Source organism: Thermobia domestica, chromosome 13, assembly GCF_964235325.1.
Source record: "Thermobia domestica chromosome 13, izTheDome1.hap1.1, whole genome shotgun sequence".
Classification (NCBI taxonomy): Eukaryota; Metazoa; Arthropoda; class Insecta; order Zygentoma; family Lepismatidae; genus Thermobia; species Thermobia domestica.
In genome coordinates, this window is record NC_137466.1 from 37,223,843 (window position 1) to 37,246,961 (window position 23,119).

General features: G+C 37.0%; 2 protein-coding genes across 2 annotated transcripts; both read right to left on the reverse strand.

Annotated features, from left to right (window-relative positions):
* Nucleotides 1-6,324: 6,324 nt before the first annotated feature.
* LOC145667550 (uncharacterized) lies at nt 6,325-7,017 on the reverse strand. Its single transcript, XM_081735023.1, has one exon. The coding sequence runs from the start codon at nt 7,015-7,017 to the stop codon at nt 6,325-6,327; it is 693 nt and encodes a 230-aa protein (XP_081591149.1).
* A 245-nt stretch (nt 7,018-7,262) lies between these two features.
* On the reverse strand, nt 7,263-9,785 carry LOC145667551 (uncharacterized). The gene has a single exon (XM_081735024.1). The coding sequence runs from the start codon at nt 9,783-9,785 to the stop codon at nt 7,263-7,265; it is 2,523 nt and encodes an 840-aa protein (XP_081591150.1).
* Between the last annotated feature and the right edge of the window lie 13,334 nt (nt 9,786-23,119).

Genomic DNA, 23,119 nt, shown 5'->3' on the forward strand with positions numbered 1-23,119 from the left:
AAAAGTGCTGAATAATAATATTCAAATTTGAAAAAAAAAAACGCATCATACACAAAGTTTCCCCAAGTTGGTGTACAAACTGACAGAAACTTTAGCGAACTGAAAGAGAAATGTTGTAAACAAATCACCTACAGAGATATTTTTTTGTATTTTCAACAGTGACACAGTGCAATATAGCTACAGTGAAGGAAACAGTTCGTTATGATGTAGATATAAAGAACAATCATCATTTTATGTTGTAAGATTATAAAACTTGTTATAAAAATTTGATCTCTGCTATGGAAAGGATATGAAAATAAAGGACAGTGCTAGCGACAATATACATCATGATAGAGAAGATTTTTCTTAAGATTCCAGAGTGGTTTTCAAGATGGCCCGAATAATCATCTGATATAATTTGAGAATTTTTTCGCAAGTAGAGATCTGCTAATACATCTTCGTGAATTGGGATTCAGAGCAACCGGTACTCTGCAAAGCAATCGTGTGTCTCAGTATCCATTGACTGATTGAAGAGTTGAGTGGTACATATGCACGGAGTTCATATGAATACAGATTCAACTGGGATGATAAGTTCTCATTGCCAAATGGAACGACAATTGACGTGTTGTAATTGGCACAAATTCTGACAGCATACATCCTGTTTCGTGAACCATGAGGTGGAGCCGACTACATCATGAACATATTAGAATTGAGCAGCCTCATGTTATCCTACAATAACCATATGGGAGGTGTTGACTGCTTCCACTTGCTAGTTCAAAAAATTAGAATTGATATAAGATGCAAGAAGTGGTATTGGGTGATATTTTCACGAATTATTAACATGATGATCGTAAACTCATAATTATGTTTACGAAACCAACTCAGTTCAATATGGATCTTCTGACATTTACACGCAACATATCTGTATATCTATCATATATATCAAACTTGGTGCTCACCTCTTCAAATGTATTCAATGATGTACGCCTCGCTGGAAGTGGTTACTTCATTATGGAAAGGAAGACGAAAAGATGCCATGATAATAGATGCACTTGAATACCATTATCGTACTTTGAAAAGTGTAATGTCACATTGTGTTTCAAAGCGTTTCGTGAAATACCAAGAAGGTAAAGAAAAATAAATTTTGAATCAAAGCCAAACACCTGTAACAAACTAACACAGGTAGATCGAAATTATTTACAAAATAGCAATTATCTGAACTTCAAACGTAACTGTTTAGTGTTCTAAATACTGGTATTTTTACCTTATGTTTAGTTGTGTCATATATCATATTTTGTATAATTTTCGTAAATAAACATCAATACAAAACAGTCAAGCTAGACTCGCCCGTTTTGTTTCTGATTTCCCGCTAAACATTAGGAGCCAAGAAATAGAATAAGAGCAACTAATTAACCCATAAATAGCCCATAATTCTGACGTTTGAAATTTTCCAATCGAACCAATCTAACCGAAACCGTATGGGCGTTTCTAGCTTGATATCAAGCTACACTCGCCCATTTTGAATCCGATTTCACGCTAAACTGTTGGAGCCCAAAAATTAAGATTAGAGCAACTAATTAGCCCATAAATAGCCCATAATTCTGGCGTTTGAATTTTTTCGATCGGACCATTCTAACCGTAACCATATGGGGAGTTCTAGCTTGATATCAAGTTAGACTCGCCCATTTTAAATCCGATTTCCCACTAAACAGTAGGAGCCCAAAAATTGGGATTAGAGCAACTAATTAGCCTATAAATAGTCCATAATTCTGGCGTTTGAATTTTTTCGATCGGACCATTCTAACCGTAACCATATGGGGAGTTCTAGCTTGCTATCAAGTTAGACTCGCCCATTTTAAATCCGATTTCCCACTAAACAGTAGGAGCCCAAAAATTGGGATTAGAGCAACTAATTAGCCCATAATTCTGGCGTTTGAATTTTTTCGATCGGACTATTTTAACCGTATGGGGGGTTCTAGCCTGATATCAAGCTAGACTCGCCCATTTTGAATCGGATTTCCCGCTAAACAGTAGGAGCTCAAAAATTGGGATTAGAGCAACTAATTAGCCCATAAATAGCCCATAATTCTGGCGTTTGAATTTTTTCGATCGGACAATTCTAACCGTAACCGTATGGGGAGTTCTAGCTTGATATCAAGCTAGACTCGCCCATTTTGAACCCGATTTCCCGCTTAACAGTAGGAGCACAAAAATTGAGATTAGAGCAACTAATTAGCCCATAAATAGCCCATAATTCTGGCGTTTGAATTTTTTCGATCGGATCATTTTAACCGTATGGGGGGTTCTAGCTTGGTATCAAGCTAGACTCGCCCATTTTGAATCCGATCTCCCGCTAAACAGTAGGAACCCAAAAATTGGGATTAGAGCAACTAATTAGCCCATAATTCTGGCGTTTGAATTTTTTCGATCGGACTATTTTAACCGTATGGGGGGTTCTAGCTTGATATCAAGCTACACTCGCCCATTTTGAATCGGATTTCCCGCTAAACAGTAGGAGCTCAAAAATTGGGATTAGAGCAACTAATTAGCCCATAAATAGCCCATAATTCTGGCGTTTGAATTTTTTCGATCGGACAATTCTAACCGTAACCGTATGGGGAGTTCTAGCTTGATACCAAGCTAGACTCGCCCATTTTGAACCCGATTTCCCGCTTAACAGTAGGAGCCCAAAAATTGGGATTAGAGCAACTAACTAGCCCATAAACAGCCCATAATTTTGGCGTTTGAATTTTTTCGATCGGACTATTTTAACCGTATGGGGGGTTCTAGCTTGATATCAAGCTAGACTCGACCATTTTGTATCCGATTTCCCGCTAAACAGTAGGAGCCCAAAAATTGGGATTAGGTCAACTAATTAGCCCATAATTCTGGCGTTTGAATTTTTTCGATCGGACCATTTTAACCGTATGGGGGTTCTAGCTTGATATCAAGCTAGACTCGCCCATTTTATATCCGATTTCCCGCTAAACAGTAGGAGCCCAAAAATTGGGATTAGAGCAACTAATTAGCCCATAATTCTGAGATATGTTCTGGTCGTTTTGGTGTTGGTGGTTGGTCTAACTTGACACGCGTCATTTATCCGGATACTCCTCCAAGATAACCTGAACCGTTCTTAATCAAATTTGACATGGTGATTCGAGATCGCGAGCTGAGTGTCATAAGGTGTCGCATGTCATAACTGGACATGTCATTAAAGAATAATCACCGAAAAACAGGATACCTATAGACTATATAGAAAAACAGATATTCGCTGATATGTCAAATTTAACTATTTGCATGTCATGTTCATTCACGAAAGCAATTGATGCACTAAAGGAAATTATGAAGAATCATTAAATTTCGATCGCTTTGCTCCAAATTTGCAATAACTGCATAAGTAGTATATTTTTGTTTCATTTATAATATGTGGATGCTGATACATATAACATTAACGATAACAGAAGGATACCTCATAAATTTTGCAATATTTGTACAACAAAAACAGCAGACACTTGTGTACGCCGTAATTGACCCAAGTACAATGTCAAACTAGCCCAAGAGATAGTGTGGCAAGCGGACTACTTACCATGGAGGCTGCCACTCGGCGAGTATGTTTAGTCAGTTTTAGTGGCAGAGACGATGTGTGCTCAACAACATCTGATACGTGAACTATTTCACTGTTAGTTCCAACTCAGGCATCATCCTGCAGCAGCCACCCAAAATATCTGTCACGCGAAAGGGGAAGGTGCAGTGAGCCCCAGCATTCCAACTGGTTAGTTCCAGAAATTGTTTTGTTGTTGCAAAAGTGTCGAAGATACGCCAACATCCGGCCGTTCCAGAGAAACAGATTTTAAGGTCATATGATAAACCATTGTAGGAAATCTACCCTACAGTACATGACGATTGTTAAACCAAACTCGGTATCTCCCTGTCCACTGTAGTGCGCCACCTTTACGGACTCGGGAGAATCATCAGGATCTGACACGTGAGTCGATCCAAGAGGAACATTTCGAGACATTTTTCTCATTGGAACGAAATTATGAATAACTGCAGTAGGGTCTAATGATAGTAGGGTCTCCTCATACAGGCCTTAGTCATATCTGAAAGGTTTTCAAGCAGCTAAACTAACAGTTCTTATGTAATATTCAGTAAATGGTCGGTATAAGCAAATAGTTCCCTCATTGCTTTTCTACTACGTTCGCCCGGGTCTAAATTTTTCTCTGCTTCAATTTCAATTTCAACCCATACTCTATATGATATACAAGGTGAAGGAGAGAGAGGTACTTGAATAATGAGAATAACGGGAAATTATAGTAGGACCATGAATGGAGACAACGATTTACAAATTTATTTTCTTCAATTGTTCCACATTTGATATTTTCAGTTAATTTTAACCATTTCCTAACTCATATAGGATTCCTGCTGTCTTTTTCTTTCTTCTGACATACAGAAGTAGTAAAATAATTAGACGTAGCTCGTCTTTATTCCACTTTTGAGTTAGTTGGTCCAGACACTTCACCGAGATGATTGAACCGTTTTAACCAAATTTGACAAACATACCATTGAGGAATAATCATCGAAAAACGGGATGTCCACAGAATTACCAACACTGCATTGGAAAAACATTTGGCGCGCGAATTGTAAACAATTGGCACTGAATTATAAACAATGGGAAATAGTATTTTGAGCATTAGAAATAGGGCACAGCTCTTTTCGTTTTGTTCTGCGAACACAATTTTTCAAAGTGATTATGCTTTTCGATGTTATGACAAATTCAACGATTTGTATGTAATATTTGTTCACGAAAAACAATTGATTCACTTTTTTTTTTAAAAAAAAATCTATGAATATAATCAATAAAGCTAGATCACTTCGGTCCGAATTTGCAATTAATGCATACCTAGTACGTTATACATAGAACGAATTATATTAATTAATGCTAAATAGCACTCATTGGACAACACACCCCAAACAATAGTGATTAATCTTAAAGTAGAGTTTTTTTTTGTGTGTGTGTGTGTGTGTGTATCAAATCCACAGCGAAAACTTGTTTCAGCTCTCTACGAGCCTAGCAACTATCGTCTGGTAGTTGCAGTGATATGGGGCGTTTACACTTGGTCGATTTAGTCGCACGGCTAAATCGACTCGTTGCATTTGCGATTAAATCGAAGCGACTAGCCGAATCAGATCGGTGGATGTGTTCAATTATTTCAACCGAAATTGAATACTGCTTGTCGACTAGCTCTCCTCTGGTCGACTGGAAATTCTAAAGATGTCCAAGCAAAAAGTGATTGGTATAATTTGCGGTGTTATAGCAGAAGAAATAAGGGACGAAATTAAATAGCAGTGACAAGAAAGAAAAAAAAGAAAGAAAATGGTGTTGAATAAGGGAATTTGTATTAAGAAAACATTATTTAGAAGCATAGTATACGTGTACTTTGATGAAAGAATTTTCAGTAGAGAATCTTTGTGTAGGTTTAAGCACTTGTCATGGTTCCACAGTAATAACTCTAAACTTGTAAACATAAAATATACTTTACTATATTATAGAGAAAGACTCCGTTGGTGAAATTAATATATTACACAGTCGTCTTTCATATGGAGTCACTCATCATAACCCCAGTATACCACTTGTTAACATAAAATACTGCTTTTCTTCATTTTGCAAAATGTTCCACCAGTGGAAATCAATATCTATTAATCTACTTTCATATATATCATAGCCAACTCTTTTTTACCATAAAATTGCAATTTTTATGACGGTCTATTATAAACATGCACTATACAATGTATTAAAAAATCATTAAATAATGAAAAAATGATATGATTTTTTAATTAACATTATCTCGTAAAATTGAGAAGTTCTTTAATAGGATAGTCATTAGTAAGTGGAAACCGAGCAGTCCCAGTTTAGGTACACGTACGTAGAATCATAATGTAACCATCATCTATATTATCTTTGTATCCATTATAATGAGGAAGGCTATGTTACATAGCCGAAACTATAACACAAACACATAATTTTAAAATATATGTACTGCTTTGGTCAGTTGGAGTTTTATAAGTAATGTATCCATGTTGTTAGAAATCAAAAGATCTACACTTTAGAGGAATGAAACCTTTTTTATTTCCAGCTATTCACTTTTATTTCCACAAAAGAACGTAACACAAGAAAAATAGCTTCTACAAGCACCATGCGGCCACACTTTTTTCTTTCTTTTTTTTAGTCCTTCTTCTTCTTCTAGCAGCTGGACTGCAAACAAGGCACAATGTTGCCAGCTCCTATTCCCAACATCCTCCCACCTTGAGTCACGTAAGGGAACTAGTGACTCAACCATCCCATCATTAAAACTGTGGATTACAATACGTAAAAAGAGACAATCTTTTGGGAGGTTTCACAGCTCTTCCAGTTCTAGTAGTGATAATTTGAGATTCCTTCCCACCTTCACATTGATCAGTTTCACTTCTCGGTTCTCGTACCACCAGTCTTCTCTTAAGTACATTCTGTTCAACAGCTTCTTCTGACCTGATTTCCAAAGGGAAGATACGTTGAAGAGGTCTCACCATCATCCCCGCGCCGTTCTTTAGTCTCACCAGACGAACTTTTCCATCACGGCCAGGTATAAGTTCCACAACACGTGCTAGGGGCCATTCCAACCGCTTTAAGTTGTCGTTTCCCACTAGAACAACCTCTCCTACTTCTATCTTCTTACAATTTACTCTGGTTCTCCAATGTTGAACCAACTGTCCCAAATATTCCTTTCGAAACCTACTGCGTAAAATCTTCCGTATATCCTGAATGTATTTCAGTCTTCTTCGTAGACTCCCCGCTTCTATGACATCAATGTCAGGTACTCCAATTTCAGCATTCTGTTGTAGGAACATTAGAGGAGTTAAAGGCACAAAATCAGAACTTTCTTCCGAAACGTATGTCAAAGGACGGGAATTTATAACTGCTTCACAGTCACAAAGAATTGTGTTAAATTCTTCATAAGTCAGGGAAGCTCTTCCAAGTACTCTTCTCAACAACTGTTTCATTAGTCTAATCAGACGTTCCCACCAGCCGCCCCACCAAGGTGATGTGGGAGGAATAAATTTCCATTTGATACGCTTCGTAGTGGTGTACGCTTCTATCTTCTCCCACTCGAGTTTGTCTAACAAGCTCTCTGCACCGACAAAATTGGTACCATTATCACAGTAGATTACTGATGGACGTCCTCTTCTAGCGACGAATCTCCGCAACGCTTGAAGGAAATCGGCCGTTGACAATCCAGATACTAATTCTAGATGTGAAGATACACTGCACATGTGAAGATACAAATCCATGCTTTCTTGCCATCTCTTAGTATTACTGGACCCGCCATATCCAATCCTGTAACTTCAAAGATTGCTGATTCCTTAACTCTATCTTCTGGTAAGGCCACGGGACAGGTCTCCATCTTCTTGGCGTTGTATCTTCTACAGACGACACACCTTCTAACAACGGATCGAACGCCTTGCCTTCCTCTTATAATCCAGTACCTTTCTCTGAGAAGACTCATCAGACCCTGCACTCCAACGTGACAAGATTCTACATGTTTGTCATGAATCAACCGCTTGACCACCGGATGTGCGTTTGGCAATACAACAGGATACCGAAACACTTCTGAATCTGAAAGCTCTACAATTTTCGTCTTCAGCCTAATGATCTGATCTTTGTCTTCAAATGGGCATAGTGACTTCAACTTTTGGTCTTCTACGCCGTCGAATGACTCTTTCTGAACGAGTTTAAGGACTGTTTTCTCAGCAGCTGTCACTTCTTCTACCGATAATTCTCCTTGTCTTCTCTTCTTTCCATTACGACAATTGAAGATGAATCTCTTGATCCAACCAACCATGCGGATTATCTGTTCATATTTTGAAAAACGGCGGTAGTACCAATCACGGTTTTCTTCTTTGGCATTAATCATTACAGATACAATGTTTTTTCTTCTTTCTTCTGAGATTATTTCTTCTTGATAAGTGTACTTCTGCTCCGGCCACTCTTCTATTGGTCGTCTTAACCAGTCTGGACCCTCCCACCATTTTGACGCAACTAACTGTTCAGGTGAACATCCTCGTGAGGGCAGATCAGCTGGATTCATGGTTCCTGGAACAAATCTCCAACACTCGTTGCCTGAATTGCTTAATCTTCTTATTTCTTGTATTCGATTCCACACGAAGGTATTCCATGGCATATCCCGCTTAATCCATGCTAAAACGGTGGTAGAATCTGTCCAGAAATAAATTGGTACATCTTCAACATCCAATGTTTCTCTCATTGTAGTAGCTAACCTTGCGCCAATTGTAGCTGCCAGTAATTCCAGTCGAGGAATGGTTAACTTCTTCATCGGAGCAATCCTGCATTTCGCCTGTATCAATTGCACCTTTACTTGTCCTTTTCCTTCAGTTCTGAGAAAGACAGCCGTAGCATACGATCTCTCACTAGCATCGCAGAATGCATGTAGGCTCCAATTTTTACAATCTCCAGCAGCCCATCTTGGAAAGACAAGTCTCTTTAAATGAGGCAACTCTTTGATCCATTGTAGGAATTTCTTCTCAACTTCCTTTGGTACCGCTTCGTCCCAATTTACCTTCGATGACCATACTTGTTGTAAAAGAATTTTCGGGCTTAACGTTACTGGACACGTGACACCAATAGGATCAAATATTCTGTTAGCAAATGACAAAATTATTCTCTTCGTGACAACCGCAGGTTTTGTACCCTCACAACATTCTGGTCGTAATTCCAACACATCTGAAACAGTTTCCCATTGTAGGCCAAGTACAGGAACTCTATTCTCTTCTAGTGTGTTTTCTAAAGAGGTATGCTCCCACCCTCGAAGTTCGAATTTTGCTTCCGCCATTAAGTTCGTGGCTTCTTCTCTAAACTGACGAAGCTCATCTTCATTTTTGACACTAGTGACACAATTATCTACATAAAAACTATTCAATAACTTCAAAATGACTTCCTTAGCATAACTACTCTGACCCTCATTACACTTTTGTAGTGCTCGCCTAAGATGATGCTCTATTACGGCTCCCAACAGGAAAGGACTGCAACTCACGCCAAACACTGCTCTTTTGTGACGATATATTTTTATACCACCTTCTCCATTTATCCAAAGAAATCGTAAATAGTCTCGGTCACTCTTACACAGGGAAATTTGTAGAAACGCCTTCTTTATGTCAGACACAACTCCCAACTTGTTCAATCTAAAACGTGTCAGAATCGCTGGAATAATTTCTATCAAATTGATTCCTTTCTCTAAACACTGATTTAAAGATGGATGATTTTTCTCTCTCGCTGAGGCATCGAATACTGGACGGATCTTCGTCGTACTACTAGTCATCTTAACAACATGACGATGAGGTAAGTAGTAGCCTTTCTTCTCTATCTCTTCCGCAGGAACTTCCTCTACGATGTCTTCATCTTCCCACTCTTCCAGAACCTTCTCGTACATTTCGTAGTAGTTTTCAGCCTTCAATCTAGCAACTACATTCTTCAATCTTCTTTTACAGGTATCTATGTTGTTGGGGAGAGATGGATGTTCCATTAGCCAAGGCATTTTTACTTCATACCTCCCGTCAGCGTTAATGGTCGTTGTCTGGTTAAAATATTCCATTACTTTCTGTTGCGCCTCCATTTTCGTTTTCTTTTCCGCTGGATCAGTTATGCCTAAGACATCCAATTTCCACAAGTCTGAAACAGGTGTTGATTTGCAAAACATCGTTGTGACTTGCATTGTAGAAAACCTAACAGAATCCTTCCTGTTTATTTTTCCCATTAAGATCCAGCCGAGCAATGTCTCATAGCAATCAGGCCAACTTTCAAAGCAATTCTCTTACCTGTGAAAAGTTTACCGGCAATGTCCGCTCCTATTAAAATTGCGATTGGGCCAGGTTGATTATCGGATATTTCTATACCCATTTCCCGTAACTCTGATAACCAAGGACCATCTATATGTAACACTATTACAAATAACATCCTGATTCAGTGCTTCAAAATTACATGCATAATCACCATTGAGGTTGGTTAGCCTAACTCGAAAACAGTCATGTTCACATGGTTCTGAAAATACACCTCCAAAAAGAGCGTGCGCTACAGTTTCTTTTCGTAATACTTCATAGTTCATTTCCTGCGCTAAGCTAGTACAGATATAAGATCGCTGTGAACCAGTGTCTATAATCGCCCTGACGTTCTTTTCTGAATTCCGCCCTCTCACTTTTACTACCAATGTTTGTAAAAATGTTTCGGAATGTTCATTGTTTGTCAGTGTGTTTTCGATAACATGCTTCACATGAGTCTGTTTATCACCGTTACTTGACGCATTCTTAGATTTATTTCTGCCACTACACATAACACTAACGTGACGCCCCTTGCATGCACTACAAGTCAACTTAGCATAACATTTTGAACTCTTGTGCGAATTCTTAAGGCACCGAAAACAGCATCCCTTTCCCTTCAAAATGTTTATTTTTTCCTCGTATGTCCAATTACAGGCTTTTACACAGTTTTCACTTGCGTGCGATTGATCACAAAAAATGCACTTTGCACTATTTTTACAATTAACTAATTCAGCGGCAGTTGGTACAAAATCGGAACGATTACTGCGTTCTTTCTTTTTCTTTCCCACATTACTGGTGTCTTGTATATCAAACCCGGACACAGCAAGAGCTATTCTTTCTTCATTTTCTACTTCTTTCCGCAAAAATGACATAAAGTCTTCCAAACGTTTTTCTAAAGTTGCGTCTGCACTGTTTGTACTGTCCCTCTGCCACGTACGCAATAGTTCAGCAGGTAAGCATGACTCCACAAGGGGATACAGCATGGCAGCACATTTATGTTGTGACACCTAAAGTACTTAAAGCGCGAAGTTGAGATTCCAACTTGTCATACAGGTCTATCAATTCTAGATTACCATTGTTACTTAGATTATGAAACACTAGCTTTAAAAGTTCACGAACATATACCTCTACTAACATATCGTCACGTCCAAAACGCGCTTTCAAAACCTGAATAACCTTCGGGCGAATAACCTGAATAACCATAGTTATCTTCACACAGGGGAAAACTTTCTACGAACTGACGTGCACGTGTGTTCGGTACAATAGCTTGAATGAGATATTGGAATTTGTCTACATTAGGAATCCGTTTATCTTCGTCTATGCGCACAAACTGTGACCAAAACGGAAGCCAGTTTTTCAAATTACCATCAAATTTCTTAATTTCCACTTCTGGAAGTTTAAAGTTTCTTTCACTACTCGTGCTACCACTACTCTCGTTCGTTTTACACGCATGCAACGCAGCCTCAACCTTGTTTTTAATTTGGTAGAATTTTAAAGAATACTTATCTGCTTGCTCCGTTTCTTCTAGTAGTTCTTTCTCGCTCCAATTATCTTCTATTGCTGATGTCATTATCTTCTCATCTATCTCCTTCATTTTCATGTATTTCTCTTCTAACACTTGAAATGTACCACTAATATCACTTTCGTTTTTAAGTTCTGCGCTACACAGTTCCGAACAGTTCGTATGCAACCTAGTGAATGCTGCTCTCAAGATTTTACGCTGTTTTTTCATTTCCTCCATGGTCTATTGTATCCTGTCACGGTCGCCAGTTGTTAGAAATCAAAAGATCTACACTTTAGAGGAATGAAACCTTTTTTATTTCCAGCTATTCACTTTTATTTCCACAAAAGAACGTAACACAAGAAAAATAGCTTCTACAAGCACCATGCGGCCACACTTTTTTCTTTTTTTTTTAGTCCTTCTTCTTCTTCTAGCAGCTGGACTGCAAACAAGGCACAATGTTGCCAGCTCCTATTCCCAACACATGTCTTTCAACGGCAGTTTTACTCTTGCAGAAGGGCGGACTTGCATTACTGGATGCAGATTTACTTTTAAAAGGTTTACCTGTTATCGGTACCTGTACAAGTACAGCGTAGTGCCATAGAAGTTAACAGTAAATAGCTACAAAAAGCACTAACCAACTTGTGTTAGGTAGCTACGAAAAGCGAGAATTTAGATTTAGGATTTGATTTCTGGGCTCTCGGCATCAAAGGGCATATTAGCCCGTCACGTTTTTGAGGGATGACATCCCTCGGCAGCACAATGAAAGGGTAGAAAGAAAGAATTAAGGAAGGAAGAGGCCTTGGATCTATATTAGGTACCACCCCGGCGTTTACCTAGTCTGAATAAGGAAACCTCATTCAGGATGGTTCGCATGAAAAAAACTTTTAAAGTTTTTCGATCGAGTGCTCCCACCGGGAATCGAACCCGGGACCGCTCACACTGAAGGTAAAGTAAGAATGGTATTTAAAGCGCACATACTAGGAGCATCAAAACCTTTGCTTAGCATAAAATAATAGATTATTTTTCACAGTACAAATCATAACACATACCACGTTACTAACGGGTGCAGGTTTTGTTTTGGTGCATTCTATTTGTGGTGGAAGATTTACTGACAAGATTCAATACTTTGCATGAAAAAAAAACATGCTTGTAAGGAGCAAATTTCTGCAGGTATCAGAATTAAATACAAAGTATTACACCTATATTTTAGGTTTACAAGTGTAAGGTTACTAGTGTAAAATTATTACAAGTGCTTTACGATGGATAAAATAAGTGAGTGCGTATGAAAGATGGCTATATTAGATGCTATTTTCCACCTGTGGCATATTTCTGCACAGTGAACAGGACCTCTATTTTATGTTTACAAGTGCAGCGTTACTAGTATGAAACCATAACAAGTGCTATTGAAACTCGTATCATTGCCAAAATCAACTTTTTTCCACTACCTTCGGTTGCGCGCACACCTACCATCGCTGGCACTATTGCTCTCTTCGGACTTTCCCCTTCCCGCGCTACCACGCGGACCCACCAGCTTCGTCCTGTCTGACTCCGTTAAATAGTATTTTTCTTTCATTGGCCACCTAGCAAAGATTGGTTTGCGTTTCTTAACTGTAGGTTTTATTCTATGCACCCGGAAGTCGTGTTTATACGCAAATCGTAAAAGGATTGTAATTTTTCAGCAACTACTTCTTGTGGCTCCTTTGGATTTTATCCATGCCAAGTGAGGTATTTTCATGGTGCCCACTGGAAACTTTTTATGTTATAATCAGAAAGATATTAGTGAAAGATTTATAATTTTTCAACAATTCTTTCTAGTGGTGCGGCAGAAGTAGACCTGTACGTTCTAGTGGAGCTTATATAATCTAACATAAAAACGATCAGCTTCATGAACCAAGCTATCTTTTGTTGGGGTATATCTTCCATACCTGCACCTGACCTTTCCGAAGCATTTTAATATTTTTAATTTTATTACGTAGATCAGCAGTTGTGATTTTTAAAATTCAATTGATGAATAAATCTAGTGCTGTTCTAGTAGCAATATTTCTGTAAAGAGTATTTTTTGTATTCCATAAACATTCATTTCTCTCATATGATTATAAAAGTAATTTACTGTAAAAATAAGCATAACCGCATGCCGGACACTTTTCCTTTCCCTTGAAAATGTTTTGGAATCAGGTGTTTACACTAGGCAATCTAGTCGTATTCGCTAGGCAATCTGATCGAATCGACCACAGAAAATAGAACGTCTTTCAATTCAGTTGCAGTCGATTAGTCGGTTTCGATCAACAAGCGATTAAGTTGAATTCCCGTTTACACGGTCGATTAAGTTGAAAGTGACGTCAATTCAACTGAATCGAACGCAAATCGACTAAGTGTAAACGCCCCAATAGGTGTAAACTGATTTGAATCTGTCCAGGTGTTCGTGATAGAGAAAGTACTGTACCCAACCTAATGCAGTTATAACAGCAGGGGTGTAGCCAAGGGGGGGCCATCGGGGCCCGGCCCCCCCAAATGGTTTCCTGGCCCCCACAAATGACCAACTTTTAAAACATCATAGTAAAATTATCTCGCTTCATTCATTTAAAAGTAACAAAAGTTTATTGACAATTAATACTTTATGGTAAAATAGTATGGAGAAATATTGTTTTTCCATACCGATCGAAAAATAGTATAGTATCTCTTCCTTATACCGATCGAAAAATAGGATACTTTTTTTGTGACAGCAGATTACACAACTTACTGCGATTTATATTTGACAGTTTGAAGACAAACGTTTTACCAAGGTACTACAAATACAGCCATAAAACAAAGGTACTAAACTGATTTGTAAGTACAGTATATTTTATATGCTTTAACAAGTGTTTTAAAAGACATAGAGGATGGAAAATTTGGTGAGAAACAATGTTTTTATTCAATTTGGATTTCATTCGCTCTCTTTTATTTCTACTCAGTGTAATAAAATAATTCTGTTTTGTTTTAGTCACGAATAATAAACAAATATCTTTGTCAGGAAACTATAAAGAAATTAAGTGAAATTTCAAAGAAAACCAATCTTGTGTAGACAGGTTCTGTATACAAGGTCTTAAATTTAAACATAAAGCTAACCAAGAAAAGTTTTGTTGCTTTTTCACCCACCACCTTCGAACATCGATATGTCACCTAACCTGGAAGATAAAAAATAATCCCATCAGCATCGACGACCTTTTGAAAACGTTCTGGAAGGCCATGCAATCCATCGCGGTAGAACTTGGTGGGCCGTGAAACGAAGAAAGTATGAGGTGCATTTTGGACTTTTACTAGGGATTTGAACTGGCGTCCTCTAAGGTGATTCTCCAAAGAATGGAACAGGTGATAATCGGACAGTGCAATACCGTGAGTGTACGTCTGATGAGGATCTTGGATAGAAGATCAAAACGTCACGTGTAAATGTGTTTTTATATTAAATAAGTGCAGTCTTGTTCAGCAGTGTGTTTATTTTTCTAAAACTGAGGTATTAAATTACAAATTTAGTATGTAGGTATCATTGAAAGTCCAATCCAAGCTAATGTTGGAAGCTAAGTAGGCAATCGATAAATTTTACCAATTTTAATCAATATATTTAAGCAACCTTCGCTTCTTTATAAAACAACAGGCATGCAGAAATATATAATTTGGTTTCGTTTTGTATGTTTAGGCTTAACATCCTTACGTAATACCGAGGTTATCAAGGAGAAGACTTTCGCTTAAAGTGACATCCGAAAGAGTACTTGGTTTACACATGAAAGAAGGGTTGTGGTTCGACCGAGAATTGAACATGGGACACCTTGATTAAAAGGTGAAAAGGAAATAAGACTAATGCAGATGATTTGACATGTGAAACGTCACCATGAAGTTCACACGATTCGCATTTTTGTTCTTTTAATTTTTTTAGTTTAAACCAGTTATTTAAAAAAACAGCTGGTGTAAACGAGCCAACCCTAAGAGTAAAAACTTCTTTCAAAAAATACACAAATAACTGGCAAAATTGTATGTAGTATTTTTACTTCAAAATATTCCATACCTTCTTTTTGAAACAAAATAAAATTAAAATAAAACATAAGAGAAATACTTAGATTTGTATGATACAATTAAAGGCTGCGCATGGTTCTGTATATTCTTGAAATTCTACAGTCAAGTTTTTTATAACCACCATCAAGGGCGCCCATCAGGGGGGTTAAGGGGGCGCTTGCCCCCCCTAGAGGAAAATGTACTTCAGAATATTGAAAATTCAATAGGATTTTTACATTAGTTACAGCAAAATTTGAAACTATTTTTGAAACGTCGCTTATACTTACCCCTCCTTGGAAACCACAACATGGGCGCCCTTGACCACCATCACGGTTTACCCAGTCCTCAAGTTTTCTGAATTTTTAACAAGAGGGATTCAACATATCATTACGGAACAAAAAAAAAAAAAAAAAAAAAGAAAAAAAAAGAGAGAGACTACGGAATATATTTAAGTTAAGCTAAATACAACTGCACAACAAACGTGACTGAGTGATTGGCTTTTGCGCTTCTATCGGGAAGTCCGGGATTCAACCCAGCATTCGACCATTCTGACAAAACCTTCCTTCATTCCATCTGAGAATGTAGAAATAGTGCGTGTACTGGCCGACTAGGAGTGTAGGAGTTGGCCGACTTCCTTTCTTATTGTTTTTAAATCGTTATTATTACTAATTACCAGCAGTGACAGTTTTGCGAAGGTTAGAGGATCGGTCTTTCGGACTGAAGCCTGTTCTCCAAAGTTGTGGAATGTCTAAAACGAACGAAACATCTATTAGTTATGCCTTTACTCATAAACTTTAAGCTCCCGTCAAATAAAAATTACGAATGTTTAGAAAAACTAAACATTAGTAGGAAGAAAACCCCTCCCAAAACACCTTTTTAAATTGGCCACTGATTCTCAGTATAAAATGATCTTCAAGGTTGTATCCGGAAGATTATTGCTAAACATATAAACGAAACGAAATATTAGTTATGCCTGTACTCATAAACTTCAAGCTGCTCCCAAATAAAATTAGGACTTTTTAGAAAACGAAACAATCAGAGAAACCCCTCCCAAAGTACTTTTCTAAATCCGCTATTGATTATTTGTATAAATTGGTATTCAAGGTTGAATCTGGAAAATTATTGTTAAATAATTGCACAACTACAGTATAACAGAAATGTGGAAATACGGTTTGACGGACATATTGAAAAACGTATGCTTTGACGGATATATAGAAAAACGTAAGTTTAACTTTCGTGCTAGAAGCTGGAGTACTAAGCTCTTAGAAATGAAACACGGATGACAAACTAAAATGATCTAGAGAAGGAAAAAAAAAATGTCGATAACTCAAAAGTTAAAATAAAGTTAAATAACCTGTAAAATTGCCCTCAAATACTACATTCTTCATGTTAGCTTTAATTCGTAAAATATGTGCTCCATCCATCTTGATGGTGAATTACAGAGCTAAATATGGCATTCAGGTCGTGGAAATCTTATCTAACTATAGAATATACTATAAGAAAGCTATTTGGATAGAAAAATCATGAAAATGAAAAAAGCCAAAATTTCCAAAATTCTCGGTTTTTTCCAAAAAAGCCGGCTTTTTATGTGAAAAAAACTATCGATTCAAAAAAGCCGGCTTTTTTGCATCTCTAATAATAATAATAATAATAATAATAATAATAATAATAATAATGAAACAGATCAGATATAAATATTTTACTACAAAAACACAAGAAGACAAATTCACATAAATTTAACGTAATTGTAGTCCATCGACAGCACTTATTCGACCGGATCTGAATTTTCATAATGAAATTCACGTATGAGACTCATAGCTGATCTTAATTCGTCGTAATGCAATTTAATTGTTTATGGGGTGGAAAAAATGAATTATCACATTATCTGCGCTTTACAAGGAACATATGTGGTTTTGTCTACTTGTACTGAAACAAACTCTGCTTGTAAAATTTCGTCTTTAATTATATTGTTCAAAACACATGACAAGCATTCAATCAAGTCATTTTGTGTGTCACTTAATTCCCACGCTGCTCTTTGTATGTCAACAAACCTAAATAATTTTTTGTACCAATGCATGCAGAACTCTCTTGCCCTCTGTTCTATTTTCAACACTGGCGTTGGACTTCGTTCCTTAATAACACATTAATTTTCAAAAGATCACTGACATAGAAGATTCTTTAATAGAAATTATATTATGTTCATTTTCTCCACTTACTTATATTTTCTTTCATGCACTTTTGCAAATATAAGAAAAATGTCACTCACAATATCTCAAAAACACACACTGCCTTATGCAGAGTCGTTTTGACCTATGATTAGCGTCATACTAAAGGCCTGAGTACTGCAGGAAACATATGTTAGTCGAACTCTTTAGTATGGCACTAATCACCCTTCATAACGACTCTGCATAAGGCTCACACTCTCTACTCAATTTTAATGAGCTCAAAGAGTCTGATTTCGTACGGATTTGTGCCACCGCAACGGAATAAAGGGGAATTAATTTGCGATAATAGTCGAAGCACCTTTCAAATTGATTGATCCGACCTTTTGCGTTGCGTTAGAGTCTTCAAAATTAATCAAAGTTGGTGCGGAATGAGGCCCTATGTTCTCTTGCTGTTTATTTGTTTGACATATCGAATCGAAATCGAATGTTTCGAGAGAAACACTTTATGTAGAAACGAAAGTCGATAAGAGCTGAGGCCGGTCTCTTTTGCAGGTTATTACCTACACGTTCTCTCGCGGGATTTTCTGAGTAGCTTGGCAGTAGTTCTACTGCCGCTTGAGACATTGCTCGGTGAGCTTCCCAGCAGTGGTGCTAACCACGGTTTCTTTATCAAACTTTTTTTTTTTCAACTTAGAAAACTATCATACATTCTGGGCAAGGAAAAGAATTATAAATTATAATTTCTGAAAGTAAATGGGTAGGCCGGGCCTCAGGGCCTCTTACGACCCTTCGCCACTGATTGTCACTAGTTGTCTTGATTGTCATGCAAAATTTGACCAAGATCCTGTAAGTATTTCAAGAGAACAAACTTCATGAATACGTTTCAATTATCAGTGATACTGAAGTTCCGCTCCAATCGCATCATTGTTTTACCCCCTTACCGTTCTTGATGAATACACGTACGCATATTTTCTACTTTGTGCTGTGTGTTTTGGAGTATCTGGGTCACACATCATCTATTCCATTATGCTTTTGAATAGAAGCTGCGAAATAAGAAGTGAAGTGTGATGCTCCTCAAACGTCAAATTTCAAAAAAATAAAGAAAAAGAAGTGGCACATAACACCGATAAAAATTAATGATAGAGGAGATGAGTAATTAATACAATTAAAGGTATTTTTATAATTGATTACCTTCCGAAATTCTGTTGTTTAGCACTATTACTCCACAAAATATTTAAATATGTTTTTCTGACGTAAATTCCGAACATCTATTACTTTACCTTTCGTTCAAAGTGGGCCACCTTTACGAAAGGGTTACGGATTATTGTGTTTGGAAATAATTGTTGTTGTTACTTCTTAAATATAACATTAAAGATCTTTTCTCTGTATATTACAGTTTGTATTACCAGACTTTCGAAAAGAAGAATAAACCAGAAGAATGTGTTTCATTTCTGAAAATTTCAGCGTATTTGTAAAATGGGTAAGGGAATTTAAAATAAAAACGCTGATTACATTTTTTCTAATAATACGGTTTTTAAGTAATCTCGGAACCAATAAAGTTACATTAATGCGCTATTTCGCATAACGCATATAAACGTATGGCAACATAGACTTCACTATTGTATTTCTCTTAAAATTGTAGCCCATTTTGATAGCCAGAATGTGTTACATGACGCCTTACCTATTTAAAACAATCGAGTGGGATACAAGATGGCAAAACGGTGCCCATGACAAGCCTACTCTCTAATAGATATCCACTTCCTCCTGGTGTCTATTAACGTGTTTTTGTTTTCCATTCCTTTAGCTGTTTTACAAATACACTGAAATTTTCAGAGTTGAAACACATTCTTTTAGCTTGATGAATCAGGTTTTTGACCACTGCGCCAGTCTTCATAAACCAGGGCAGTTTATATTTTGCTTACGCTCTTTTCATGATATTCACCACTATGCTGAAAAGTTTGATCAACAAAGTCGATTTCGAAGGGCGGCGGTGGCACAGTGGTAGACCGTTCACCTTTGGTGCATGGGGTCCCTGATTCGATCCCAGCTCGCGCCAAGTGAACTTTGTGGTGGACACGCACCGTGTGCGTGGGTTTCCTCGGGGTTCTCCCGTTTCTTCCCACTTTCTTCATTCCAGCATTTCATTCATCTCTCATCATCACTCTCCTTTAGCCTAACCGACATAACCGTGGGATGTAAAACTCAAAGATCTCATTTTTTTTTCTTTTCGATTTCGACCTCGCAAGGTTTGCTTTTAGAACGTATTGCTATCACTTCAAGGTCCAGAATGCACTGTCAGAATCAATAATTCGTCGCCTTATGCTCGTTTCAGGCAGGAAAATGCGGAGACTTATTTGCCATGATCTGGGGACTATTTATATGCTCACTACATGTGGCGCTAAAATCTTATTTTGTATTATTAATTTTCCCTTTTTAATAAATGAAAAGCAAACTTATTCGTCAGAAAATTAATCAACTTATCATATCAGAAGAATCATTAGTAACACCCTTCTTTCACTAACTCACTATCAGAATATAATAATTTTGTCTATAGCTGCATTATTTGAATATTGACTAACTACAAACTAACTACTGAAATATACTGCCTTATACTTGGGTATATTTTCAAATTACAGTTCTATTTTTCAGATAAAAAAAATCAAATACAATGATACTACACAGTTTAAGTTTATCTGCAAGTGATTTCGTGGCTAAGAAATGACATTGCTACTTCCTACCAAATACTAGTAATCACATTTGGAACTTATGCACATGTTAGTCAAATTTTAATGAGTTTTGGTTTTTGTTTGTCAACGTAAAAACCCAATCAGAATCAAAGTTTCCTGAGGGGCCACATGTTTGACAAAATGAACAGCAAGTGTGAACAAAGATTCAAAACACGTTTCCACTTTTTTTCATTTTGTCCATGACATCAAGTCGAAGAATAACTGCTTACACATGATTGGAAGAATTTTTATTGTATTGGCAACATAGCTCTAGTCTCTTGAGGGTTGATCGAATATAGATTGCTGAAACTTCTCAGCGACTAATAACTGCTTTACCAACTGGTTATTTATTTTAATTACTGTTTTTGAAATATAAGTGTGTAATATCACGATCAACACAAAAGTTGCATTGTTGGTTAAAATTTCTTTTACGTCCGCGCTCAAACATGAGTGTCATGGAAATTCCTTATAATTTTGCCCGTGGGGTCTAAATTGTTAAAGAAAGTCACGGGCATATTCGAGAGAAAAGAAAATCGAAGAAAACGAGAGTAATTGAACGATAAAAGCGTAATGGATGAAAAGAATAAGTTCACGAATGATGCTTCTGCATCAGACGATGTTAGATTTAAGCCGCCTCCAACAATAAGGCAAGAAAATACCGAAATTAAAACTCGAGGAAGCGGCTCCGCCCACCAACATGGGAGCCACGACCCCAAGTCAGGAAATGGATCTCAGGAGAAATTTCCTGACAAGTTGACCGCATCTGATGTGTCAACGTCTTCTTGGCATGAAAAAGTCCAAATTTCTGATAGTCAAGTGAAACCTGAAAATAGTGATGATAATGCATTGGAATCAAGTGAAAGTAATTCAGTAATTTATTACAATAACAGTGATTCAGAAGACAATATTTACAAAAAAGAGGAAGAAAACATATTTGATGAAACTGGTGATAAAACATTGTGTTCGGAAAGCGTGGAGAAAACTTTTGGAAAATATGAATCAGGTACAACGTATGCATACCAAGACCCGAAAGCTATCGCTTGTCAAATGGAAAACAGCGGTACACGTGAATATGAAAGAGTGCCTTCATCTATTGATGACTCTTTAATTAACCAAACTATCTTTGGAAACACTTCGGTTGTTGTGTTACCAACTGAGTATAGAGACATTGATGAAGGTGAGCTTACTAGTGACAGCATACCAGAAGATATCGATAATGACGACATCCTTAATCTTCGAAGAATAATCGAAGAAAGAACAGGTAAATTTATTTTTTTTATACTAAAAATCATTTTAAAAAGCACTAAAGATGTGTTTAAGTTCACCAGCGTTGCCACGTCTACAGATGTTCCAAAGCAATACAGAAAATAAGATGTTTTGTGTAATATACACATCTTTGCATTATTTTCTTGATTGATTAATTTTGATTGATTTTCTTTAATTTGATATGCAAATTAAGTCGTCGTAGTTCTTTAACTTGGACTAATAAAGGTCGTAGTGAACTAACTTAGACTTAGTTCTTAGATTAGTTCTTCTGTACTCTACAGTATTTTGAAATTGTCCATATGTAATTCTGTGCAATGGTTTCACTTGTGCAATTGTTTGTCTTTTTGTCCTTCTCAAGTGATTCTTGACATTAGACAATTATATAAAAAGTATGTAAAGGTCAGTACAAAGTATCAAGAGTCCTTCGTGAGTGAGTCGGTAGACGTATAGCATTTGTGGCCAATTAGTTCTTGCCAACCCTGCTTACATGTATCTTCTTCGCACATTTACTCGTTCTTACATCCTTTTATTTTCCGTTACACTTTTTCCTTTTTTCATCACATTTCTTCTTTTCCCTACTTTCTAGCCCTGCTCATCTATGTATTTAGCTTCTTTCATTGTCTGAACTTCTCTTCCGACTTTGACCTTTTCGCAATTGTGACATTTACTTCTCACATTCCTTTATCTTAAGGTGGATCACCACCCGGAAGTCAGTACATATTTTAGCTCATTTTCTTAACTACTGCGCAATGAAATGTTACATATTATAAATATTGTACTATAAGATAAAGTTATGTTTCAGCTACAACATAAGACACTGCTTCATTTGGTTGTGTCTTCTGATATCGAAAAATATAACAAATAAAAGAAAATATTTGATTCGTTTTACAATGAGCATACAAGATGTCACTTGCTGTTAAATCTTACTAGAAGTGATCAGTTTTATGAAATGTTTATTTGTACGTGTAAAGTATTTTAAAGTAACGATCTTATTACGAAATAGATATACAGTTTGACCGTTTTTCGTGTTATGTTTCACATTTTATTTAAATATTAATTTCCATTTAAGGAAATAGATTTTGAGAAGAAACTTGCGCAGAACGCCATAATGCGTTATTGCCAAATTTGTACTTTTAATTCCTGGATTCTAGCGTTGCAGTTCGAGAAGCGGAACTTAGGTGTGAATTGCGGTAAGGGTCGAAATCTGATTTCTATAGTAAGTATCCAAGCAGAGTTCCATGATTACTTTCTTTATTATCTGACACCAATAAACTCTCGACACTACCTGGCAACGCCGCACTATTCAAACAGTGTTTAGCATAGCAGCGACAACACCTAGTGATCCACCTTAACATAATTATTACTTATAGATTTTCTATTGCTTTTCCCATATTTATTACTGTATTTTGTTTCTATTAATCAAATCTTTACATTATACACGTTAATTACCTCAGTAAATTGCCGGCAAATCTTGTTCAAGACAGTGACAACATTTTTCGATGCGGTTGTGGCGCTTGAAAGAAGAAGAAGAAAATAAAACGTTACTCGAATAACATAATCACAAGGACATGTTATGCAGCGGCCAA